The 27,227-nt window shown below is 41.0% G+C and overlaps 1 protein-coding gene across 2 annotated transcripts; it reads right to left on the reverse strand.

Annotated features, from left to right (window-relative positions):
* Window positions 1–150: 150 nt before the first annotated feature.
* Window positions 151–25,935, reverse strand: LOC121937547 (serotriflin-like). Of its 2 annotated transcripts, none has more exons than XM_042480834.1 (8): window positions 25,800–25,935; window positions 24,394–24,455; window positions 22,278–22,382; window positions 21,368–21,458; window positions 11,011–11,156; window positions 4,169–4,263; window positions 1,428–1,516; window positions 151–536 (listed from the first exon to the last, which is right to left on the reverse strand). In XM_042480834.1, exons 2-8 carry the CDS (start codon window positions 24,451–24,453, stop codon window positions 418–420), a joined length of 705 nt encoding a protein of 234 aa, XP_042336768.1. In that variant the 5' UTR covers window positions 24,454–24,455; window positions 25,800–25,935; the 3' UTR covers window positions 151–417. The 2 variants fall into 2 exon arrangements, with proteins under 2 accessions (XP_042336768.1, XP_042336776.1); XM_042480842.1 differs by having other exon boundaries at window positions 25,820–25,900.
* Between the last annotated feature and the right edge of the window lie 1,292 nt (window positions 25,936–27,227).

Raw genomic sequence — 27,227 nt, forward strand, 5'->3', positions numbered from 1 at the left:
TGTGACTTTAGGGAACTAAAATGAAGGCCTAATGAATCTCACATTGGCATAACAAAAATTCTGGGGAGATCTTTTAATGTATAGTATGACAAGATAAAACAAATTATTATTAAGATCACTCAGGATTATGCAAATACATTTAAAAAAAAGGGTTCGAAAGTTTCTGTTACAGTATGCACCTTCAACAAAAACTGATATGTATAACTACTTTACTGCAACACATGTTTACTTGTGTTTGATTTGAAAGATCTCTTTCTTAATTGTAACCTTATAACCAGTAAAACACATTTAAAAAAGCAATCTTCATTTGCTTTTTGCCAGTTTTGCCATTTTAAGAGGAAAAAAAATTAAATCTTGAATTTCCATCCTTCTCAGTCAAGAACCATTGTTTTAAGATGACCTTTGTACTTATATAATTTAAGTTGAGCATTTGCAGGTGGCTGGACAGGCGTCAGACATAATATCTGACTGGCATGTAAAGAGGTTTTTCATTGTTCCACATTCACTGTAAACATTTTTATATGGGCATGCTTTCACTGGAAAAAAAACAGACAAATTAAAGTTAGATATTTGTGAGAAAATGCTAACAACTGGGCTTGACAGCCAATGGCGCCTTGCATGCAGACTAAAAAAGAATCCACCAGGAGCGGGTTCTTTTTAGGCCTCCTAGAGGCCACAGCATTTGGTAGTTGTGGCCTCCTTCTGAGGCAGAAAGGGGCAGCATCTCGCCACCCCTTTCTGTCTCCTCAGCTTGCACAAGCATTAGTTTAGTCTTGCAACAGATTTACCTTTAATGGTCCAAAATATTAATTTGTGTCATTGTGAAATTCTTCGTTGAAGGACAAAAACTTTGACATTATTACCACATATTCTTAATTTGTTTTTGTAAAGCTGTTCTTGAAATCATTTGAAAACTACAGCTGATGCATCATGCTGTTGCATGATTCTCTGTTGGCATATTGCTCCATTCTTGGCTATCAGTAATATCATGAAATTAGATGGAGCTATCTATATATTATCTTACTGCACTTTTGGGTACCTGCCAAAAGAGTCAATAAAAGGAGCAAGTCTTATTATATAGACAAATCTCAATGGCCTGGGCACAGTCTACTTTTGGAAATGTAGTAGCTGTTAACATTCTAGTCAGTATGAAAAGGAAATTCAGAGCTGGGAGATAATAGAGTTTGTAGTATATAACTTCCAGAAGGTGATCTATACTATTTCTTGTAGACTACTACAAGAAATAGTACAAATCACCTTCTGGATCTCATGGATTACAAACTCCATTATCTTCCAGCCCATAAGATGCAGGGTGGTATCTGAGAGGAATTAGGTTGAAGAAGGCTGACACAGATGATTCCCAAAAAGGAACAAGAATAATCTGTAGTCATTTATCTAACCCCATTGATACGTTATTAGTAACTTACTACAGAGTTTATCATCACATTCATTAGGACAGTCTGCACAGGGAGGGCCTTCATCGTAGGGTCTTTTTACTTTGTCTTGACTGTTCCCACTGAAATCACAGATCAAAGCTTTATTGTTATAATTAAAATATAGTTTGTAAACAAAAGATACACAATAACTTTGTTAAAAACCATGTTATAGTAGCTTTGTGAGATAGGACTTGTGATAGACATCCAGACTACGTAGTGGCTTCCTGGTGCTAGGGAAGAATAGCAGTTGTGGTTCATGTCATCATCACAGATAAAGAGTAATAATAATAATAATAATAATAATAATAATAATAATAACAACAACAGCTGATATATATACTGAGGTAGCTGTGTTGGCCAATTAACAAATGCAAACAAAAATCCATTGGTGATACCTTTATTGGCCAACCAAAATGCACAATATACTTGTTTAAGCTTTCGAAGAGCCATGGGCTTCTACATTAGACAAGGTGTTACCAACCAAATAGGAGAAGAAGAAAAAAAACTATTGGAGATGTTAGTCAGATGCCTCCATATTGTTTCAGTCCTTAGTAAAGATGGCATACTGGAGAAGATATATTTTGTGCAGGCAGGCACATGGGACAATAGGGAGATTTCCAAAGAACAAGAAATTTAAAGTCCATTTGAATCTCAACAGGGACCCCTCTTTTGCATTCCAGTATGTCTCCATTCCAGTGAGGTTACAGGCCTCTTTGTAGGCAGAGAACAATGGTTTCCTCAAGAAGAAAAAGGAGGAGCCTGCCTGAACAAAATATAACCTCCCCAGTATACCATCCTTACTAAGGATTGAAAAAACATGCAGGCACTTGACTAACATCTCCAATAGTTTTTTCCCCTCCTGTTTGGTTTGTAACATATTGCCTGATGAAGAAGCCCATGGAGTTTTGAAAGCTTGCAACAAGTATATTGTGCATTTCAGTTGGGCAATAATGGTATCGCTGATGGATTTTTGTTTATATTTCTTAAATAGCCAACACAGCTACCCCTGCATGTTTTCTGTATTGTGAGATACCACACTGTAGCTGCAACAGGGGGGAAACATGAAGAGTGGCTTGTGGAACCACTCAGCTACCTTCAACCAAGGTAAAACATTTTTCTCCTTCTTAAATTTGGACTGCATTCACATGTTTTATCTCTACACCACCAAAATGTTCCTGATGCAAAAACATGGAGACTTCATGAGAAATCCATTCTTCTCTGCCTACAAAGAGGCCTGTGACCTCACTGGGATGTAGACATACTGGATTGCAAAAGAGGGGTCCCTATTGAGATGCAAATGGACTTTACATTTCCTGGACTTTGAAAATTATTCTATTGCTGCATGGCCAGAAGGAGGAGGAGCCTACCTGCACAAAATATATCCTCCCCAGGATACCATCCTTACTAGGGACTGAAACAACATGCAGACATCTGACTAACATCTCCAATAGTTTTTTTTTCTCTCTCTCCTGTTTGGTTTGTAACATCCTGCCTGATGAAGAAGCCTATGGAGCTTCGAAAGCTTGCAACAAGTATATTGTGCATTTCAGTTAGCCAATAAAGGCATCACTGATGGATTTTTGATACACACACACACACTGATATTCCACAGCTGGGTAAGCCTGAAAATCAGGATTAGCATTTGTTGTTGTAGTTACAGATTTGTAACCTAGAGCTATGGATCCATAAGTGCTCTGTATTCAGTAAGACTACATGGTCTTACTATAAAACTACATAAATGCCACCCCAGTCCAACTTATCAGCCTGCAGCTGGATTGGGCAAGGCTGGCATTTGGGGTATGGGGAGGATGGCATTTTCCCATCCCCTCTCGCCAGTAACTGGGGATGCAACAATCAGAATCAGGCCCAATGTTGCAATTTCTCATTGCAACCTTGCCGTCTAGTGGGGGGGGATGGGAAATATCCCCCTCCTTGTGCCACAGTTGGTAGCTGACTACCAATCTGTTGGATGTTAAAATGAACTTGGAGGCTGGGCTAAGAGATATTAGTTATGCATATATAACTGAGTAGCCAGTATAGAATATCAGCACAGATTTAGGTAATAAATCATCCTCTGTGTGTTGTGGTTGGGGAATACACTCCTAAATTTCAAGAGTTCCATAATCCAGGAACAGCTATAGCAAAGACTTGCTCAAACTGTGCTGTGGTGCTAGTAGACTGGTATGGGAAGAGTTCTTGCCTTTATTATCCTTATTAGTAAGGCTAGTCTTAAGCCATGTTGTTTTTATTTATATGATAATTAAATGTTTTTATTTGCCTGCAGATTTTTTATTACCTCCAGTAAAAATATGGGATGTCATCTCATAAATAGTGTGATAATACATAAGAAACGTTCTATGTTTATGAGTGCCTCGTTTCTCACAATGACTCACTAGTTTGGCTATGATACTTTATAGAGCATGACACTTTAAAAAGTTATGGCCCTACAGTGGAGGGTGCACAATTTGGGTTGCATTTCAGACAACATAGTATATTGAAGCCACATGTCAGACTGTTTGTTAAAAATCAGTTTCAAATAGTTGCTAGAGATTCAATATGCCACTCCTCCCTCCAGCACAAGAGATAACCCATTCATTTGCACCTCTTTGCACCCACAGATACATCTTTCTGATACATATTTTGAAATTGATGTATCATAAGAACTCTATAGGTGTGGTGACATGGGGAGTTTTTGAACAGGGTGATCTAAGAAAGTTACATCCAAAACTTACCCAGGACAATAATGGCACAAGTATAAGAAAGGGAAAGTATTCTCTTTGCAATAACCAACTGCACATCCAACCATATACGTATTATGCCAAATGAGCTATAAGCATAATGGAAAAATATATGCATTAATTTAGTCATTCATTAGCTGTAATCAGTAAATCTTACTTATCCAACCCTAGAATTGTATGGGACCCAGTGTGATGTAGGATTCAGTGCTGGACTAACATTTTGGGGGACCTGGATTCAGATCCCCATCTCAGCCACAGAAATCCACTGGGTGACCTTAGGTAAGTCACACTTTCTCAGCCTTAGAAGAATGCAAATCTCTTCTGAGTAATTTTTGCCTAGAAAATCCTTCTGTCATAGGTCAGTAATAGCTTGAAGGCACAGAACAACAACAACAACAACAAAGAATTGTATAGATAAACAAAAATGAAATATGTCTAGTTCAGTCAGTATCTAGAATCTTAACCATGTAAGGCAAGGTTTCTAAGGAGTTTATCACAAGAAAGAGATTGGGAGTTTATCTTGAGAATATCCTGGAAAAACTGCATAATTACGCATAACGATTTCACACAACGTCGCACAAAATCCACCGTTAAAGTGGTCACAAAGAAACATTAATGTCAGGATTTCAGAGACAATGCATTTCTGATATCACTTTATTTGTGAAATTGCATGTGATAATCATTCGTGCAATTACTTGTCATTTTCACTTCCTTTGCAGGATGCTTTAAATCTGCTTTAATCTCTTTTTAATGCCAAAATCAGCCTCGGTGTGATAAACTCCTCTATCTTTCCTACTTGGTCCCTTCTGGGAGAAAGGCTGCATGATGTCAGAACCGAAGAGGGTTTTGGTTCTGTCATTATGGATGAATTTGGGAAATGTATATATAAAGTATGTATTGGTTTTTTGGAGGGAGGTGTTGTGTTGTGTTGTGTTATATGTATTAGTCAAGTTTGAATTTTGGCGCTGTTTTCAAAGAACAGTTGGGAGGAGCATTATTACAGTAACGAGACACAAAACAAAAGGTTGTAATACAGCTACCAGGCAGAAATTAAATGGTTACATTGAAGTTACCAGGAACAAGTCAAAATGTTATATTGCAAACAGGCAGGGTTAGGTAGCTCCAGTCTATATAGCGACAAGAGGGCAGGGTAAGGAGTACAGATTAATGAAGAGCATTGGTAGGGAAAACAAAGTGCAGACAAATTACAGTGGATCACAACTTTTGAAGTTAGTATTTATTTTATTTTATTTTTTATGACTGGTATTTTGTTGTTTGGTCTAACATGCGTGTGATTTTCTTTCCTGAAATACAGTTCCAGGAATGATTTTTTCTGTGCGTATTTTAAAAATAATATTCTGCTTAGGGGTAAGAGCAAATTAGATGTGTAAAGATGCTTCAGTAGTGGTGTGTGCTCACAATAATAACCTGAGGGAAAATAACTACAGTTAAAAATTAGCAGGGTGCCCCCCCTCCACTTCAAACTGATTTTATATCCCATCTGATTTGGATTGTTATTGAATTGAAGTACTAGTTAGAGCTGATTGCCCTTGAGCCTGACCCACATCTATGATGGAAGTTTGTGAATGTATCAAGATTCTCTGGACCCTGGGCCCTAGTGCTCAGGCTGAATGCTGTCTTGGAAAGTGTGTATACGTGTTTTTTTCTTCATTTATTAGACTTTATGTGTGTGGTTTTTTATGTGAATGGCAAATTCTATGCAACTGTGATTGCTGCTTTATCAGTCACCAGGGGCTACTCCTTGTAATTCTAACTTCACAACCACCACCCCATGGGTTATCTCAAGACTTGGAACTGTCCAGACATGGCAGCCTTAGTTCACATCACATACCTACCTTGGCCCCAAAGGTGCTAGTCTGTCATTTATTTATTTATTTATTTTGTATGTGTCAGCACCAATCAGCTCTGTTCCAAGGATTCAGACAATAGTCTTGGTAAAAGGACAAAATACTTTATTGCAGACCAAGGACAATAGTGATCAGCTAGCATTTGTATTTACCTTTCTGCACTAGAACATGAAGCTTGTCTTCTTTGTTTTGTAAACTCTGTTCTCATCTTTTATTCTAATATGAATTTTACTGTGACTCCCATTCTGTCCCTCAAGTTCTCATCTAGAATTCACATCCTTGTTGTGGGACTGCTGTATAAGCTATCATCTCCAGCCCTCTAGAAATTAGTTTAAAGTTCTCTCTATAAGATTTTGGCTTTTGCCAGAAACATTATTCTTAGTCCATTTATAACCATTTCCCCTGGGAAATGAAGACGATGGTCTCAGAAGTCAAACCTCTCCTGTCAACACTATTTGTATAGCCAGTTGCTAACATGCAGTATTTATGTCCCCATGTGGTCATCCTATATTTCCCTGCTATAATTGTTCAGAATACCACCTATGCTTCTTCACATTCCTGCCTAGGGCTTCATAGTCCAAATATGCTCAAAGGTGCTCTTTGTAGTGTCGTTGAAGATCACATGAAAAAGAAGAAAGAAGAACTGTTCTGTGTTCTTCATGAGCTTTGGTAGCTTGTCAGTGAAATCTTGGATATACACACACCAGGAAGACACCAGCACACTTACTGATTCATCTTGTCTGGATGGCACAGAGTTCCTTCTCTACTCCCGAACAATGAATCCCCTAGCACCTTTCTTTTCTTCGTGTTGCAGTTGTTGGAAGCTGACTCCTTTCCTGGCTTGCAATGTCTCTTGCTGCTGGTCTTCTGTTTGTGCCTCTTCAACACCACTTTCAGGAAGATGTGGTGAGCGATTGCTTAGGTGGAGTGTTCCCAATCCCTTGTGTATGGTCCACTTTTGATGGAGATTGTCCTTCAAGGTGCTCCCTCAGTGTTAAAGTCCCCTTTGTTTTATTGGCAATTTCTTCTTGTTGGTTATGTAGGATCAATTCCCCCATCATTTTATACAAGAAGTCTTTGTGTTCTCTGAAGCTTTGAAGAATCTCAACACAGCAGCAGCAGTGCATTCAGGGTGACCAGATGTCCTAAGCATAAATGAGGGCAAGGCACCGCAAAATGTAGGGCATTCAAGAAAAATGTAGGACATTACAAAATAAAAGCTAAAAACACTACTATTAATATAAATTCACGCTTCTTTTATTTGTTGTTAACTGCCCTCGAGTCGATCTCGACTCATGGTGACCCTGCTGTTGAGACATTTCCAAGACACTCTGTCCTCCACTGCTCTGCTGAGCTCCTGCAAACTCATACTTGTGATGTCTTTAATAGACTCCTCCATCTACCTTTCCTAGCATTACTCTTTTTCTCCAATGATACATGCCTTCTCATGATGTGTCCAAAAGGAAACAACCTGAGTTTTGTCATCTTGGCTTCCAGGGAGATTTTTGGCTTGATCTGCTCCAGAACCCATTTATTTGTCTTTTTGGCTGTCTCACTCTTCTCCAGCACCATTGTATTATGGTGTCATATGCATATCTCAGATTGTTGATATTCCTTCTTCATATTTTCACTCCTCCTTCTTCTGTGTGCAAGCCTGCTTTTTTTACAATATGCTCTGCATATAAGTTGAACAAGTAGGGTGGTAAGAGGCAGTCTTGTCTGACTCCTTTGCTGATTGGGAACCATTTTGTTTCTCCATGTTCTGTTCTGACAATAGCCTGTTATCCTGAATACAGATTCCTTATTAAGACTATCAGACATATTGGCACTCCCATGTCTTTAAGGGCTTTTTATAGCCTTTCATGATCTATGCAGTCAAAGGCTTTGCTGTAGTCTATAAAGCACATGCTGTTTTTCTTTTGAAATTCCCTAGTGCACTCCATTGTGCCTCTTCCTTGCCTGAAGCATGCTTGGATTTCTGATATTTCTCTTTTCATGTATGTTTGGAGTCTATGTCATAAAATTTTGAGCATAATTTTGCTTGCATGGGATATTGGTGCTATGGTTCTATAGTTGCTGTAATCTTTTGTGTCTCCTTTTGTGGATGGGGATGTATATTGATAGTTTCTAGTCTGTTGGCCATCATTTTGTTTTCCATATCTGTTGGCATATGTTATTTAGCACTATAGTTGACCCTGTCGATGTGGATTGCAGCAGCTGAACTGGAATATCATCTGTTCCTGGTGACTTGTTTCCTCCTTGACAGAAGGCTGAAATGTAGGGCATATCCTGGAAAGGGAAGGTGTCTGGTCACTCTGTATGTTGATTTTCTCTTCCAAGAGAGCCACCAGTTTGCACTTGCGCTTGCCCTTGCCCTTGCTGCAAGTATAATCAGTGAGGATTTGTGGCAAGAAGGCAAACATTGCGCGCACTACAGATCTTTCTTCCTCCATATCTGCAGTTATTTCCCCCACCCAACACTTTTCAGACTGTAAGAGCTCTGATGTGACTGACATTGGTCATAAGAGACGACGTTCCAAAGATCGAAGCAGCACGTATATAGAGCTAGTGGTTATTAGTGACTCACCAGAAGCCCTGTCCCCTTCCACCAGGGGTAGGCAACCTTTTTGAGCCGGGGGCCGGGTTGTTGTCCCTCAGACAACTGGGGGTCCAAAGCCAAAAAATAAATAATTATTTTTTTAAATAAAAAAAATTAAATAAATAAATAAACCAGGACAAATGTAGGACAAAATTTTCAAATGGAGGCCACATTTTTAAAAAATGGAGGACACGCGGAAAAAATTGCTGATTTTTAAAAAAATGTTAATATAAATGCATGTTTCTGAGGCTTCTATAGACAATTGCCCCACTTGCCCACCTCCTCCTGATAGGCCAAAGGCCCCAGGCCCTCACGCAAGAGGCCGAAGGCTCCGGCGGCAATCGGCGGCAGGACCAGGCTGGGGCTGGTCCCAAGGCCTTGCCGGGCCGTATCCGGCCCGCAGGCCACAAGTTGCCTACCCCTGCCTTAGACCATGTGCTCAAGGACAGCACACAGGCAAAACAAGCAAACAAACAAAAATCCCTCCCACATGTTTTTTTAAAAAGACAAACAGTCCACTCAGATATTACGTATATTAAGTATGAAATAGTACATTAAATAAGCATTGTTCTTTGAAATCCACTAAAAGACTGTAGATGAGGAAGTAGTGAATGAGTTATGGATGAATGGAGTGTCATAGTTAGGGTATAATTTAATTGTGTTTGAATTGTTTTTGTGTGTTAACTGTCTAAAGAAATGGATGTCTGGAAAATTAATGGGAGCAGAACGTTTTTGGAAATTGGGTATTACATGAGTTTGTCTTTTATTTTTGGAAAACTGATAATAATTTTTTTTAGCAAAAAAACTAAAACAACACAGTCAAGAATGACCCCCCAAAACACCGCTCACCTTGTGCTCTCTCCTCAGAGACTGAACTTTAAAGACAGACGCAGAGTTATATAGTGCTAGTGGCTGCTCGTTCCAATCCCCAAGCAAGTCAATGGAATTCATCACACGGGGAAAAATTGGAAGTTTTTGCACAATTGCACAAATTGTTTTCACACACAAAGTGCTGTTATCCTGTGCAGAATATGAGATCAATCTGTACTTATGCGCAAATGTGCAAATGGTTTTCACATGATGGGACCAAATGTGCCTCCATCCTGATAATGATAAAAGCATGTGCATCCTGAAAAAGCGATCAAATGTGCAAATGATTTTCACATGTAGACAAATCCTTGTGTATGTGTGTTTCCCTCCCTTCCCTCAGCAGCTGTTTCTTTAAGAGCTCAAGCTAGTGGAGAAGGCTGAAGCGGGAGACAGACAGACACAGGAAAGAGCGAGGGGGAACTCAGCCTTTTCTCTATCTCTCTCTGTCCCTTTGCCTCAGTAACTGTTTCTTTAACAGCTCTAGCTTAGAGGGAAGGCTGAAGTGATCCCCAAACTGTCCCCTTTATGGGATTTTGGATTTCATCTCCCAGAAGCCTCAGCCATGTTGGCTAATAGCCTAGGATTCTGGGAGCTGAAGTCCAAAACCCCTTAAAGGGGACAATTTGGGGATCACTGCAGCTGAAGCAGACAGGGGACGCAGAGAGAGAGGGGGGAACTCAGACTTCACTCTTCACCCCTCCCCTCTGCCCTTACATCAGTTGTTTGTTTTAAGAGCTCTGGCTACAAAGAAGGGTGCGTACTTATTTTACTTATTCAGTTGCACTGGAAGTAAATTCGCCCCAAAGAACCATGGGAAATCTGGCAACAAACACAAAAAGAGGGAGAATCCCATGACTAAACCGGAAGTAGCTTTCACAATTGCACAAAAAAAGCGTATTCATGAATGAAATGGAAATGATTTTCTGATATTTTCCCCACAAATGCTGATTTCCTAGTTCATACCACTTTCTTGTTGGATTCTAAGTGGTTTCTATGCAATGTTGTCTGAAAACCATTTGCGTCTGACCCTTTTAAACTTCCAATTTTCCTCATGTGATAAATTCCAATGAAAGGACACAGCCAAAACAAGAAAAGCCCCCAAACAAGACTTCCGAAAATACAGATAGGGAGTCAAGGATGACTCCCAAAACATAGCTCACCTGCTGTGGGTTCTCTCTTTAATGTCTTAGAATTCATCCTGGTCTCAAAAAACTATACATTCTCAGTGTAATTGTGACTTGTTCATTAATTTAGTTACAGTATATCATGAATGATTCGGTTCTTGACCTGTTTAGCTCTGTTATCTAGAGCTTATAGTTTATATTTCTAGAACTGGATAATTAAATGTATAATTTTTCATCCCCATAAATTATTAAACATGTATAATAGTAGAAAAGTTAACAAAGTAGTCTCAGAAGACCAAGTATTTACATAATCTCAAATATTAGTTTTATCCTGCCCCAAAACTCATGTAAGAAATATGGTGTTTCTGCTCATACCTGAGTATAGCTATAGATGTTTTTTTTGGGGTCAGTTGGTCCAATGCCATACTTGAAATGAGGCTTTGTACTGGCCCATGATTCAATTACATCTTTCCAGGAGCTGGCAGTCTTTGTTTGTGACAGTGTCTCCCCACAGGGAAAACCTATAATAAAAATAAATGTGGTTGCATATTCCAATTTCTACAGTGTGGCTTAATGAAGATTAAGCACTAAATTGCTCCAAGACTTTGGATGAATATAGTAGTTAAACCACAGCCAAAAACATTATAGGCTGGTGTGTTGTCTCAGTAAATACTTAACTAGGGGCTCATTCCCACTTTCAAAATAATCCAGTTCGAAACTGGATTATTTTGAAAACGAATTCTCTCCAGGGCCATTTACTCCCCTTTGTCATTCACATTAAGGGGAGAAAAGATGAAAAACGGCACAGAGAAAATGGATGGAGGAGGAGGAAAGAAAAGTGAAAAAACCTTCTCTCTTTCCCTCTTTCTTTCTTTCTTTCCTCCTCTTCCTTCCCCCTTTCCCTCCCTCCCTCCCTCCCTCCCTCCCTCCCTCTCTCCATCCCTTCCACTCTCTGCTGGCCTGCCTGCCTACATGGGTGCTGCTGGTGGATGGGTCCAGGTGGTGGCGGCGGCAGGTCTCAAGGCTTGGGGCCGGCCCTCTCCTACAGCCCTTCTCCTCCTCCTCCTCCGTTCTTCTCTTCCCAGCCTCCTTCTCCGGGAGTCCTCTGCCCCAGTAGGCCTCCTTAGAAGGAGGCCTGGATGGAAAGAGACAGGCAGGCAGGCAGGTAGACAGGGAGGATGCAGAACCGGAGGACAGAGGACATGCATCTGTGCCTCCACAGTGCGCATGCCTTCTTCCTGCATCCTCTGATCCTGTGTCCTCCCTGCCTGCCTGTCTCTTTCTGTCCTACCGGGGCAGATAACTCCCAAAAAAAGGAGGCTGGGCAGCGGAGAAAGGTCCGGAGGAGATGCCCACTGCTGCCGGACCACCAGGACCCAGCCAGGTAGACCAGTGGAGGGAGGGGAGGAGGAGGAGGAAGGCATGGTGTCCCTCGGGGCCACTGCCACCTTTGGATCGCACAAAACCCATATCCCCGTAATTTCCTACTTCTGATAAGACATTAATTAAACAAATTAATTATTAAAATCATCCACTGAAATAGACAAAGACAAGTGAATGGGGCTACAGTGTATTCAGTGAGGTGGTAGATTCAGATGGTGGCCAAGTTTGTTCTTCAGGAAAGGCCTGCTGGAAACTATCTGTCTTGACAGCCTTTTTAAAGCTGTCTAAGCTGGTAATATGATGGATCCCCTCTGGCAGGCCATTCCATAATCTGTGAGAGGTTGAAGGAAAGGTCCTCTAGGTGGTTGCAGTCAACCTGGTCTTTATACGCTGCAATAGGTTCCTCCTAGAGGACCTGAGTGCATGGAGTGGATTGTATGGAAGGAGATGGTCCTGTAAATAGGTTGGACCAAAGCCATTTAGGGCTTTAAAGATCATAACCAACACCTTGTACTGCACTTGGAAACCAATGGGCAGGCAGTGGAGTAACTTTAGAATATGTGTTATATGGTCATTTCTGGTTTTTCCATTGACCAGCCTGTCTGCCATGTTCTGAACTAACTGAAGTATCCGGACTAAGCACAAGGGTAGCTCCATGTAGAGCACATTGCAGAAGTCGAGTCGTGAGGCTACCAGTGCATGAACCACACTTTCCAGGTCCCCTGGTTCTAGGAAAAGATGCAGCTAGCATATCAGCCAAAGCTGATAACAATCAGTCTTGACCATCGCATTTACCTGATTTGTCATTTGGAGTGATGAGTCTAGGAGCACCTCCAGATTGCGAACATAGTCCTCTAAGGGGAGTGTGATCCCATCTAGGAGCAGTTGATATATCTCATTACCTGGATTAGAGGCCCCTACTGTGATAACCTCTGTTTTGTTTAGATTCAGTTTTTGTCTGTTTTTTTTATCATCCAGTCCATTACCGCCTTAAAACATTCATTGAGAGGAGAGATGCTATCTGTAGTAGTCAAAGCTGTAGACCAAGACATGGAAAAATATACCTGGGTGTCATCAGCGTACTGATATCACCCTGCCCCATGTCTCCGGATGATTTCTCCCAGCGGCTATATATATATATATATATATATATATATATATATATATATATATATTGAATAGCATCAGTGACAGGATGGCACCTTGAGGAACACCAAAATTAAGCTCCTTTTTTGAAGAGCAACTGTCCCCGAGCATCACCTTTTCAAATCTGCCTGAGAGGAAGGAGAGGAACAATTGCGTGTAATGCCTCCAATTCCTAACTCTCTCAGGCGTTCCAGAAGGATGTCATGATCAATTGTATCAAAGGCAGTTGTCAGGTCTAAAAGCACCAACAGTGTGCTTCCCATGTAGATGCCAAGACAAAGGTCATCAGCTAAGGCAACCATGGCCATCTCAACTCCATATCCTGTCCTAAAGCCGGTTTGAAATGGATCTAGATAACTGGTTTCATCCAAGACAACCTGGAGCTGAAGGGCAACAGCCTTCTCAATCACTTTGCATAGAAATGGCAGATGGGATACTGGCTTATAGATGTCCATATCCAGGGGGTCTGAGGAAGATGTTTTTCAGAAGTGGCCTAACAACTGCTTCCTTCAAACAAGATGGAAATTGACCTTCCCTAAAGGATGCATTGACAATATCTCTCAGGAACATCATCAAGGCATCTCCACCCTGGACAGCCAGCCATGAAGGGCATGGATCAAGAGGTAGGGTTACCATATTTTGGATTCTGCCGGGACATTCAAGGTTTTTGGCCAGTTTGAATGTCCCAGCCTGGGTTTATGACCAGTCCTGGCTCCCACCTTGTTTGCCACTGCCTCAAATAAGTGGCGGTGGCATGCGAGGCCTAGCTGCCTCACTAGGTCTCCCTGGGCTTGGATGGGGCTCAGGGCAGGGCCTCCATTGCCTCCTGCTATGCGGGGCATGGCCTCAACTAGCTGACTGGGCCCCAAGGAACAAGGCCTCCCTGGCAAGGCCTCTCCTCCAGTGGTGGCGGAGCCGCGCAGGGGCCAACCATCTGCCTGAGGCTCCATGCCACATGGCAGGCAGTGGTGGAGGAAAAGCCTTGTTGTGGGGGCCTCCCTCCTTGGGACCCAGCTGGCTGCCTGAGGCCCCTCGTGACTCCTCTGCCTCTGGAGAAAGCCTTACTGCAGCGGCCTCTTTACTTGGGATCCGGCCGGCCGGCGGAGGCACTACACACCTCCTCGGAGAAGGCCTTGCCAGCCGGCTGGGCTCTAAAAAGAGAGGCCGCGGGGCAAGGCCTTCTCCATAGGTGGAGGACATACAGCACGGCTACTCTTCCTCGGAGAAGGTTTTGTCAGCTGGCCGAACTCCAAGGAGTGAAGCCGTGGCAGCAAGGCCTTCTCCAGAGGCGGAGGACGCACCAGACGGCTTCTCTGCCTTGGAGAAGGCATTACTGGCCAGCTCCAATGAGAGAAGCTGCAGTGGAAAGGCCTTCTGCAGAGGCGGAGGAGCCACGCAGAGCCTCTGCCGGCCAGCTGGACCCTTCTTATTTCTCTTCCTCTTCTTTTTTGTCCACTCTTTCTCTTCTTTCTCCCCTCTTCTTCTTCCCCTTTTCCTCCTCCTCCTCCTCCTTTTCTTCTTTGTCTTCCCCTCTTCTTCTTTTTCTTCCCCTCTTCCTTTTCTTCTTCCCCTCTTCTTCCTCCTCCTATTCTTTTTATCTTCTTTCTTCTTCTTCTTCCTCCTCCTCCGCCTCCTCCTCCTCCTCCTTTTCTTCTTTCTATTTCTTCTTCTTTTTTCTCCTCCCCCTGTTCCTCTGCTGCTGCTGCTGCTGCTGCTGTTGTTGCTGTTGTTGTTTTGTGCCTTCAACTCCTTTCTGACTTATGACGAGCCTGCAGAGTTTCCTTGGCAAATTTTACCTTCCCCTGAGAGGCTGAGGGAGTGTGACTTGCCCAAGGTCACCCAGTGGGTTTCCATGGCCGAGCTGGGATTTGAACCCTGGTCTCCCATTGTCCTAGTCCAATACTCAGACCACTACATCATGCTGGACCCTCCACTGCTGTTGTGTACCTACAAGTTGTTTTCCACTTTATGGAGATCGTAAAGCAAACTTATCATGGGGTTTGCTTGGCAAAATTTGTTCAGAGGAGGTTTGCCATGGCTTTCTGCTGAGGAGGCTGAGAGAGTGTGACTTGCTTGAGGTCACCCAATAGGCAGGGAAGCAAACCCTGGTCTCCAGAATCCTAGTCCAACACACAAACAACACAAAGCTTCATTCCCAACCTTCTATCCAGGAAGAATGACAAAATGTCCTCCATTTTGAGCATAAGTGAGAAGCGTGAATTTATATTGCTTTTTATTAATGTTTTTGTCCTCCATTTTTTGAACGTCCTCCATTTTGTGCTACATTATATCCTACATTTTTCCTGCACTTTGTCCTGGTTTTGTGGAAGGGAATTATGGTAACCCTATCAAGAGGGCATGTTGTCATCTGATTCACACTGTCAAGGAGCTTGCCCATATCCTCGATACTCATAGACTGAAACTGATCCAGTATAATCTCTTCATGGCGTTGCTGGATACCTCACCAGTCAGTTCTGCTATAATGCCGGCATCCAAATTGGCTGTTATGTGAGAGATTTTATCTGCGAAATACTGTAGTTGTTAGATGCATCACAGTAGGCTGTTGTCGGCTTAAGCAATGGATTCTGAGGAGGTGGTATCTGGGTCAGCTCCCTTACCACCCTAAACAGTTCTGTTGGACAGGAATTTGCAGATGAAATATGTGCAGAGGAGAAAGAATTATTTGCTGCATACATTGTCACTCCATAGGAATGAAGAAATTGCCTATGGCATGTCCTGTCAAATAAGAGTTGAGTTTTCTACCCACGGTGCTCTAGTTGTCCAGCCCGCTTCATATTTCCAAACTCTTTAGTGTATCATGGCTTACAGTTAGAAGTGGGTTGGAAAGGGCACCTGGGAGCGATTGTGTCAATAGCTTCGGTAATATCATTATTCCAGGTATTAACCAAGGCTTCCCAACCATTAAACCCTCTAGGGCTTTCTGGAATCCATCTGGTTCCATTAGCTTTCAATGGCAGACCATTCTAATTAGTCCTCCACCCCTGATGGGGTGAACAGTGGCTCTCAGTTCGACCTTGACCAGGAAATGATCCGTCCATGACAATGCGGTAGTATTGATTATCTCTGTCCACAGATGTTCCCGTTCCATACTAAAGACTATATCGAGGGTATGACCTGCACAATGTGTGGGCACAATGACCAATTGGGATAGGCCCATGTTTTTCATGGACTCCATAAACTCCCAAGCCGCATCTGTTAGTTTTGACAAACTGGTCTCGAGTGAAATGTTGACGTCGCCTAGGGCTAACAGTCTGGGCAACTCCAACTGCAACTCTGAGACTGGTTGTGTCAGCTTGGTTAGGGAGTCTGTTAGACAACAGGGTGGATGGTAAACTAACAGAATCTGTTTTCCAGACAAATATCGTGGCCAAAGTAAGATTATTTCTATGGACTAAGGCCACTCCACCCCCTTGCCCACTTCCCATTACCTGCTCGCTAACAGAATACCCGGCTGGAAGAGCATGCACCCAGGTGATGGTGCTATTGTCTCCCAGCCAGGTCTCTCTGAAGCAAGGCAGGCCAGTGTTCTCATCTATGAGACAAACTTTCATTCTGTTTCTGCCATACTTTCATTTACCTGCACAACCTTGACTGCTGCTCCCAGATAATTCCCAGATAGACATAGTTGTCCCTTGTTAGGGAGACCTCCCTTCCAACTGTTCTCTTTCTCCACATCCCCTGGTGTTGTTGCCATGCCACCGTAGCTATTCACCTTGATGGTATAAAGAAGGGGGTCACCTCTTGGCTCGGCGTCCTAGCTGCTGGTGAGCCTGCTGTTCCTGGGGTGGGGGTGGAGGAGTGGCTATTATGACCTACCACTTCTCTCCACACCCCCTCACGCTACTGTTGCACCACTAGTACAATGTGCCCTGCTTCCTTAGCTGCTGCAGCGCTGCTGCAGTCCAGGTGTTCCAGGGGGGCATTGGGAGCCAGCTTTTAGAGCTTGCTGCTTTCCCGGCTCACCTCCTTAGCTGCTGCTGCACCGCTGCAGCCCAGGTGTTCTTTTTAAAACTATTTCTTAACTTGCTAATCTAGATTCCATGCATCCTTCTATTATTTATTTTAGGAAGTATCTCCATTGATTAATCTACCAATAATATAACAGTTGCTTATTTAATAGATACACATATACAATTTCAAAACAACGAAGAAGGAAGAAGAGTAGCAAGCAAAAAATAGGGATACATAAGAAATCATTATATATATATATATATATATATATATATATATATATATATATATATTTATTTCTTATGATCCCTTCTTCCTTCTTCCTTGTTTTGAAATTATATTTCTGTTTTTCCCCTTTTTTCTCCAACTAATATACTCCCTTCACTGCATTTTTCCTGAAATCAAGAAAGAATTTTTATCTTTCTCCCGCCTTCTTAAATATTTTCCATATCTTATTTAAATAATTATATATTAGTTGTCAATCATTATTTATATTGTTTGCTTGCTTCTCATTTAGGATTTGAGTTAGTTTATCCATTTCGATTGCATCAAATAATTTTAATAGCCATTCATCTTTATCGGAGACATGTTCAGATTTCCATTTCTGCACTAGGGCTACTTGCGCCATAGTAATCATGTAGAAAAGCAATTTCCCAAATTTAGTTTCTAATTCTTTGTCCATCATGTTCAACAAATAGGTTTCGGGTTTCATTTGCATTTAAGATATCATTAATTGTATCGTTTACCATTGTCCGATATTTTTTTACCTTACTGCACGACCACCAGCAATGATAAAAAATTCCTATTTCCTCCTTACACTTCCAGCATAAATTACTAGTGTTTTTATATACTTTTGAAATTTTTGCAGGGGTCAGGTACCATCGAAAGTACATTTTGTAGCAATTCTCTTATAACTATTGTGACAATGTGTATTTTAATGTTTTGCCCCATGCATTTTCCCATTTGTCTAATTCTAATGAGTGTCCTATGTTCTTTACCCATTAAATCATCCCTTCTTTGACCACCTCTCCTTCCATTTCTGTTTTCAGGAGGGAATTGTAGAGATTTTTAATTAATTTTTTAGAGTCTCCAATGAAAATTTTACTTATTTTAGAATCCTCAGTCTCAAATCCTGCTGTTTTGTTGTCGATTTTATATCTTTCTCTGATTTGGGAACCAATTTATATTATATCCTTCCTCTCTCAATTTTTCTTGTTGGTCCTGTTTGTCATTTTAGTAGTGATTTATATGTTAGCCAATTCTCGTTATGTATCATCTCTCTTCTTTGAAGGGCTTCCTGTGGGGATAGCCATAATGGTGTTTTGTTTATTATTCTAGATTTGTATTTTTTTTCCATGTTCTCAACTGTGGCTTTCTAATATGGTGGTTATTGAAGTCTTTGTTACATTTCTCTTTTCCATTTCCTGTCCAGGTGTTCCGGGGGGGCATTGGAAGCCAGCTTTTAGAGCTTGCTGCTTTCCTGGCCCACCTCATTAGATGCTGATGCACCGCTGCAGCCCAGATGTTCTGGGGGCATTGGGAGCCGGCTTTCAGAGCTTGCTGCTCTCCCAGTGCACTTCCTTAGTTGTACACAGCTCATATCCTCCCAGGCAGGCTGTCTGCAACCTGGACTTCTCTTGTGGCTTTTTTAAGAATAGGAAAAATCTCATTCTTGAAAAAGCTGCGGCAGAAGTCTGGGTTGCAGACGAGTTGTCTGGGAAGATACAGACTGCCTACAGCCTGGGCATGGTAAGTATGATAATACACATTTTCAGCTTTTAGATCCTGCATCTCTCCCAGGGGGATTTAAGGGTGTGACAATCTCCTCAGTATAAGGCAGCCACTTATGTTTTAAATAGTATTAAAATGTAAGATAACAAAAATCATTATTTGTTGCTCTTGGTATTTACTGTTCTCTGGGAAGGAATGATAATATACTGGAGGACAGACCTGCATGACATGAATTATCCTATTGTCCTCAACTGCAAAGAAAAGGAAATCCCAGTAGCTGTGCTAGCTTCTCAGTCTTATCATCTGTACATGAAATGGGAAGATGCCATTATAGATAGTAAAATGTTCTGGCCAGCCCATTTAGGAATCATGTCTGTGTATATTTGTATTTAAAATTATAGCAGATACAGGGGCTTACAGATATATCTAGGGCTGCCTTTCTTTCACTCTTGAAGCATCCATTCCTTTACTATGTTGTTAGGATGTTAGGAGACCTATAGGTTACAACAATAGAATCAAGGGGCCTGATAGCAGGCAGAGGTCAGTGTGAGGAAGACAGAATTGATGTCAGAGGAAAAAACATAAAACTTAATTTATTAAAATAATTGAGGAATAATAGAATTTTAGAGTGGGTAGAGGCATCTAGTCCAACCCTCTGCTATGTGCAGCTACAGCACTCCTGATAGACGTCCACTGAACTGATGTTTAAAGACCTCTAAAGAAAAAGAGCCCACCACCCTCTGAGACAATCTATTTTACTTTTAGGTTCCAAGACCCTGATCGCATGAGAAAACAAAGAAATTGAGAGAGTAGTGCCTTTCTCTGTGCCTTACCATATGAAGTTGTAGTGCTTAAGCTCTCTTCCCATGGAGACAGTTGTAACAGGGACGTAGCCAGGATTTTAGGAGGGGGGGGGTCCAGACTAAGTGCCCCCATTTTAATGGGGCTTGGGCGCGGGGGTGCAGCAGCACCCACCATTCCTTTTTTCTAATGGAAGGGGGGAATCCGGACCGCAAGACCCCCCCCCCCCCCGGCTATGTCCCTAGTTGTAAACATCTTTTTTTCTAGTTGGAAAAATATGTTTGACAAAATACACTCTTCCCACCTGTGGCATGAGCACTTAAGCACTTTGATGTCATATGGCAAGGCATAGAGAAAGTCCTTACTCTGGCTTTGTTTCCACTTTATTTTTTTATGCAACATAGCTCTTAAAGTTTAGGTGGAATTTTTTCTTGTTAATTGAATTCAGTTCATGCTTTAGTCTCTGGAGCAGCAAAAAAGAAGCTCACCCCATGTTCTACATGACAACCCTTCAGATAGTTAAAGCTGACTATCATGTAATGAAAATGTATGCTACAGTTTATTTCACACAGTTATTTTGAAAAGTGCTACAAGATCCCACACTATCATCATCTGTCAGTCTCCAAGCTAAGCATTTGCAGTCCCCTAAGTCATTCCTCATAAGGCTTAGTTTTCAGACCTTTGATCATCTTGATCATCCTTCTCTGGACATGTTCCACTTCTTGGGGGGGAAACTATGGTGATTAGAATGGGACACAGTATTCCAGGTGCAATCTGACCACTAGAGACCAGATAGTTTCTGTTACCCCTCCTTCCAACTTAAATATGCCCTGTTGTTGTAGTTTCAAACAGTGACAGAACTGCTTGGTAGGATCATTTCTATATGAATCATGTTCAGAATTAAGGAAGAATAATTTTGCAACAACAAAGTTCTTTCTTTTTTAATGGAGGGAAAATAAAAATTCTGCCCTTCTCATCAATAATGTTAAATCCACTCCTTTGGGCATTTAAAAAAAAAATCCCCCCTCTCTTCCCCAACTGACCCTCATTCTACTGCCTCAAGCCTGAGAAACTGGAATATTTAATGCAGTGCTATTTAATCCTGCATGTTGTCATCCCTGAGAAAAAGTTCGCTGTTCCTGACAGAAAAGAAAGAAAGGAATCATGCTTTCGTTGGTTAGTTTAGACTTAAAGTGAAACAGACCACCCCAAAAGGATGGATTAGGCCCACACTGGAGTCCCTCGCCCCGGAATAGTGGCAACCACATGCACATGGCCCCAGTCAATCCGATCCATCAGTGTTGTTTCAAAGTGGCTTCTGAAAAGGAGTGGATTTGTAATGATCCTTTTCAGGGTGACTTTTCCAGGTTGGGGCAACTAGACAGCAGCTTCTGGGTGGCTTGGGGTGTATGCATCATATGATCGTCACAGCCCCAAGCTGCCTGGAAGTGGGCTTTTGGCCCATCTGTTTCAGGCAAATGAAACTCAAACTGTATCAAATTAAATTAAACAAAATTTAAAAAAAGGGGGGGGGGGAAAGGTCTGGAATAGAGTACACAGGATTGCTCAGTCCTGTGCTTCAGGAGATTTTCTGCTCAGCATTCTCCAGTAGGTATCTTATTGTAATTTCTTATAATATAATTATTCCAATAAGTGTTAAATTCACTTTCATGACTTGTAATGCATAAACTTAACTTACCATCCACTGTTCGGTCTTTTATGGGACTGATTCTGAATTGACATTGACTGACCCATCTTCGAGCACTCTCACTAGCTTTGTCACTCCATACCTTAACAAAGAAAGGAAGGGAGGGAGGAAAGAAGGAAGATTTTGCTGTAACATCATAATCATCGGGTGAATAATGTATGCTATTTTCCATGGCAACAAGATAATAACATTTAAAAATAATTGTAAATCTTAATAAAGCTGCACAAAGATGAAACAACCCATTAATAATTCATACTAGGGCACAGCAACCAAATACTGGCCATGGGTGTATGTGTCTTCAGATCACCTGTCAACCTAAGGCAACCCCAGGAATTTAACAGAGTTTTCTTTTCTTTCCTAGTCCCAAGCCTGTTACTTTTATAGGTCACTGATTTGGGCTAATTCCATGATTCTCATGACCTAAGAATCCTCAATTTTTCCTGATTTCCCAACCCATTCTGTGCAATGTGAGGCAAAGCAGACAGCCCAAAAGGAACGACCAAAGGCCACTCCGGCCATGATCGTAAGGAATACTCAGAGGTTGTTTGCCATGGCCTTCCTCTGAAATATAGTCTAGCCCTTTAGCATTCTTTGGAAGTCTTCCATCCATGTACTAAGCAGGCATTAAAAGATTGTGATACTCTTAGTGGAGGCATCTCCTCTATCCTTCCCAATAGCTCCTGTAGGGCAGGTAAGTGTAAAAGCATCAGGAAGGCAGGTGTGTGTGTGTGTGTGTGAACTTATGGTGACCTCATGAATTTCATACGGTTTTCTTAGGCAATGAATACTCAGGTATGGTTTTACCAGTTCCTTCCTAGAGCACCTGGTATTTGTTAGTGGTCTCCCATCCAAGTCTTAAGTAGAGATCATTTAAAAATATTTAGCAAGAATTAGATCTTACCATTTTCATCATATTCCTGGCAGTAGGCTGCACCTCTCTCCTGATAGCATTAAATCTGTCAAGAATTTCCTTCTGATGTTTTGGAGCCATTTTACCCGGTATATGCTAAAGGTTGTTTAAAAAAAAAAAGGTTATCCAGAGATTTTTTCACTTCGAAAACATTTTCCTTCCATTATTCAGTTGTCATTTGAAGAGATACCTGCCCCTTGATGAACCTACTTGTTTATTGCACTGTACAGGTGCAGTGGCATCAGGTCTGGCTCCATCTCTGAGCTAGTAATCTTTTAAAAGTAACATTTACAAGCTCAGCTCCAACTGGTAGTCTTATTTCTTTTTTTTTTTAAACCTCTTCCCTTGCACTCATGAAAAATGCCAAGTTACATCTTTAAAATATAAATATATAGTATTTGAAATATAAAAAACATCCACATATGTATGGCATACAAGACCTGTTTATGGACTTTATCACACTAGCATGTTTTCTGCAGGCAAACAGGAGTTAAACGGGATTTAACCTACATTCGAATTTAAAGTGGACTTGTAAATTCGGTTAGTTTTTCACAGCGAAATAATTCAAAGTGCAATAATGTGAAGTTAATCTGCAGTTAAAGTGGAGGAAACCAGCAGCTTTTCAAATTTGGAACTCAACCAAATTAGAAAAGCTTCTGATTTCCTCCACTTTAACTGCAGATTAATTTCGCATTATTTCATGTTAACTGTGACGTCATGTGAAAAAACTCCAGGCATTTCTGTGTTTCCTTTGCGTTATATCGCTATTAAATCCCATTTGCCTGTGGGATCTTGCTACCGTGATAAATCTCTATGTAACCTATATATCCATTTATTTTTAATTCAATTCTTCCTTTTTCAAAACAGAGCATACAGCATGCTGTGCTCATTCTTGAAGAGATCAATGTTTGCAGCAGATAATGGTAGGGTACTGTAGAAGTATTAAGAGGAATACTCTCAGTTGAGCATTGAAGCCCATTATAATGTTGGGTGTCCAGGGTCTGTCTTCCCTGAAGACAGAAAACTTGATATCCTCTGGTTTAAGAGTCCAGCTTTGTTCTTACAGGGAAATCCTTACTTAGTGAATATAATGTATGCATCTTCCCTTTGACTAATGCCTTTCACCTTCTCTCATACAACAGTTTTTTTGGCTGTTCAAAACCTAATTTTGAAAAATTGCTAGGAACTATACAATCAAAAGGATTAGTCACACAAGGCTGGGGTCGTGTGATCTATAATTGTCAAATGATTCATTTCAGAAAATTGCTATTAACTTTGTAGTAAATTATCAGAAAACCATGAGCCTGTCAGAATCTACCTTCATGCAGTGATTCAGGGTGTATTCTGCCATGAGGATTGTATACGTTAGGGAGATAATTAGGGATAGTTTCTAGACACGAGGGAGGTTGCAGAAGATAAGGCCAGCGGGTAAGCTCTCACACATATATAGTTATATAGGTAGATAGATATATCGATAGATAGATACATATATAGCTATTTAGATAGATAGAGATATAGATAGATAGACATGATGGATCTTAAGTCAACCACACCTGTATCTAATTCTCTCAGGGAAAGGCATTCTGGGAAGGAGTTGCTGCCACCATGGGCTATGCTCAGGATGATCACGTATCTGGAACTGTCAGCTGAGAGCAGCAAGCAATTCGCACCAGTCAGGCAGTTTTATGATGGAGTGATGGTTAACTGATACCCTCTATTCCAGTATCTATAGATCTCTTAAGGCAGAAGAGACTAGGAACCAAATGGCGCTGTCGCTAGGACAGCTTTGATGTAGAATTCCCCCCCTCTGTGGTAAAGAGGGGGATTGGGAATAACTCTTTGGGCGGAACAGGAAAAAGGGTGGGGGTCTAGGGGTTTTAAAATGCGGTTTCTCTTTGTAGCTCTTCAGATTCAGCAAAAACGTGATCCAGTGTATTTCAACTTTCTCCACAATAAATTTTTGTTTTACAATAGTTGTTGTTGCTGTTTGGTTAGAATACACAATTCTCACAATATGCAATACTGTAACTATATATTAACTCACATCTGACTGATCAATGAATGCCCTGCTGATAGTGCTCTATTTTAATTTTTTATGAGCCAATACCTGTCCAAGAGCTTGTTGCAGAACTACAGCCAAGGGAAGAAGTACTGTTGAAAGAAGCATTTCTGGAGAAACAGAAACAACCAACAAATGTGATTAGAATTTACTCTGGCTTAAGGTTGCTTGTTGAACCATAAAGCAAGTGGAAACATGTGAGGGTGAGATTAATTTCTACCCACCATAGAACATTTTCATCCATGGCCCCCACACATTGGAACAACCTCCCAGAAGAGATATGCTGCATCCCTACATTGGAAACCTTCAAGAAGGCGTTAAAAACTTATCTCTTCCAATTAGCACATCCTCCCAACTTTTTATAAAGTCTATCCTTCTATAGAAATTAAGCAAGACCCCAATTAGGACTGGCACATTGTATGTTTTGTAGATATATATTATTTTTATAAATTGTTTTTAATAATTATTGTAGATATCATGGTTAATTGTATTTTTAACTGTAATTGTATACTGTATTGTCTTGTTGTTTTATATTCTGCAGTAATCCCACTTAGATCCTCTGGGAGAAGCGGGAAATATAAATAAAACATTATTATTATTATTATTATTATTATTATTATTATTATTATTACTAGTGCTTCATACCTGCTGTGTTCAATGGTACTTATTCCCTATTAGGGATACATAGAATTGAAACATTGGCCTGTTACAGACTGCCAAAATAAAGCTGCTTTGGGTCTCTTTGGAGGTATGCTATTTAAATGATGCATGAGTCTTAAGAGTCCGGAGGTCGCGCCAAAGCCACACTCCATTCCTAAGCACTGGAGTGCAGCTTTGGTGCAGCTTCCGGATTCTTAGGATGCATGCATCATTTAAACAGCATACCTCCAAAGAGACCCGAAGCAGCTTTATTTTGGCAGTCTGCAACAGGCCATTATTGTAGATTCTTAGAACAGTTTGTCTCCTACTGAAGACAGCTTTGGTCACTACTATGTAATGATCTTGATCTTGTCCACAGTTTCCCTATGTTTAATTAATGTGCCAACTTAAATTTGGGAGAACACTGAAGAAACCAGAGACAAATGTCAGTTTTATATTTATGACACTTGACCCATTGGAGAAGATCTTCACCAACTAGCAATGACAACATTTTCATTTGAAAAATATAGAAAAAGAAAAAAATGTTTTACCATATTCAAATATTGCAAGTCAAGTTGTTGCTATTGTTATTATTATTGCTATTATTAGCATTATTTATATTATTATTATTATTATTATTGTTATATTTGTATCCTGCTTTCCATCCAAATTAGAACTCGAGGCTTACAGCACAGTACAATTAAAAACTTATAAAAATGATAATTATGATAGAATAAAACTATTTCAATATTAAAACAGATCATTTGTTTTAAAACAGAAACAATTAAAAACATAAAAGCACTTAAAAAACATACACTTCAAAACAGTCCAATACCCCCAGGATGTTCCTTAAAAACTTTCTGTTTTAAAAGCCTGTCTAAGCATAAAGGTCATATCACACTTCTGCACTACATTCTTATAGTGCTGCTATACCACTATTAGTGCTATGGCTGCCTCCAGTTGCATTCTGGGATTTGCAGTTAAGAGAGGGGAATTTAGAATTCTCTGCTGTAAGGCCTCACTGAACTACAAGCCTCAGAATGCAACAGGAGACAGCCAGAGTGGTTAAAGTGGAATAGAATAGCAGCACTATAAGAGTGTAGTGCAGAAATGTGGTTAGGCTTCCAGCAGAAGGACAACAAGGAGGAAGTCATTCTGGCTAAGCTGGGAAAGGAGTTCCAGAGTCTAGGGCAGCCACTGAGACAGCCCCCTCTAGCATTCCCACTGTGTTTATGGAAGTGACAAAAGGGCCTCTCCTGAGGATTTTGCCAGGAATTGGACCAGAAGTCACTAGAGTTGTTGTAAAAAGATAATTGTGCACCCCAGTTAACAATCAGTCTGTAGCTCTTTAAAATAATAGAATTGGAAGAGACCACAATGACCACCCAGTTCAAAACCCTACTATACAGGATCGCACAATCAAAGCACTACTGACAGATGGCCATCTAGCCTCTGTTTTAAAAACTCCAAAGAAGAAGACTCTATCACACCCTGAGGGAGTGTATTCCATTGTCAAACAGCTCTTACCTCCAGGATGTTTTTCCTAATATTTAGGTGGAATCTCTTTTCGTGTATTTGAATTCACTGCTTAATGTCCTAGTCAATATGTCACCCCTTCAAATAATTAAACACAGATTTCATGCCACCACATAACTTTTTCTTCTCCAGGCTAAACATGTGCAGCCCACTAAGCCATTCCTCAAAGGGCAAGGTTTCCAGATATTTCCCCATTTTGGTTACCCTCCTTTGGACACATTGAAGCTTGTCAATATCTCTCTTCAGTTATAGTGCTCAGAACTGGATATAGTAGTCCAGATGAGTTCTGACCAAAGCAGGACAGAGTGGCGCTATGAATTTCTTCAGTCTAGATACAACACTCCTATTGATGCAGCCTAAGATCATACTGGCTTTTTAAGCTGCTGCATCACACTGTTGACCCATGTTTAGTTTGTGGTTTATTAAGGGGGTCTACAGACCTCCCTGAAGGGATGGCCTGCAGCTGCCCCTTTTCACGACGGATTGGGGCCACGGCAACCTCATGCAATGACTCCAATTTTGTCATGAATCCCTTTTATTCATGCATTTATTCATTTATTCATTTAGGGATTCATGCCATAAGGCTTATAGGTTTAAGGTTATATTAGGGTTAACATAGGCGTGTTACAGACGTGCATAAAGTACGTACTAGGTACGTACTAGGGTTAGGAAAGGGCGTCCCTTCCAGACACCCTAACCCTAGTTAC

Source organism: Sceloporus undulatus, chromosome 1 (assembly GCF_019175285.1).
Source record: "Sceloporus undulatus isolate JIND9_A2432 ecotype Alabama chromosome 1, SceUnd_v1.1, whole genome shotgun sequence".
In the NCBI taxonomy this organism is placed as follows: Eukaryota; Metazoa; Chordata; class Lepidosauria; order Squamata; family Phrynosomatidae; genus Sceloporus; species Sceloporus undulatus.

Excerpts from the sequence above, each read along its gene's own strand:
- LOC121937547 (XM_042480834.1), bottom strand. The coding sequence starts at position 24,453 with ATGCTTCTTTCAACAGTACTTCTTCCCTTGGCTGTAGTTCTGCAACAA. Across the intron at positions 22,383-24,393 it reads TGCAACAAGCTCTTGGACAG|CATATACCGGGTAAAATGGC; the intron begins GTATTGGCTCAT and ends AACAACCTTTAG. Across the intron at positions 537-1,427 it reads ATGTGATGATAAACTCTGTA|TGAAAGCATGCCCATATAAA; the intron begins GTAAGTTACTAA and ends TTTTTTTTCCAG.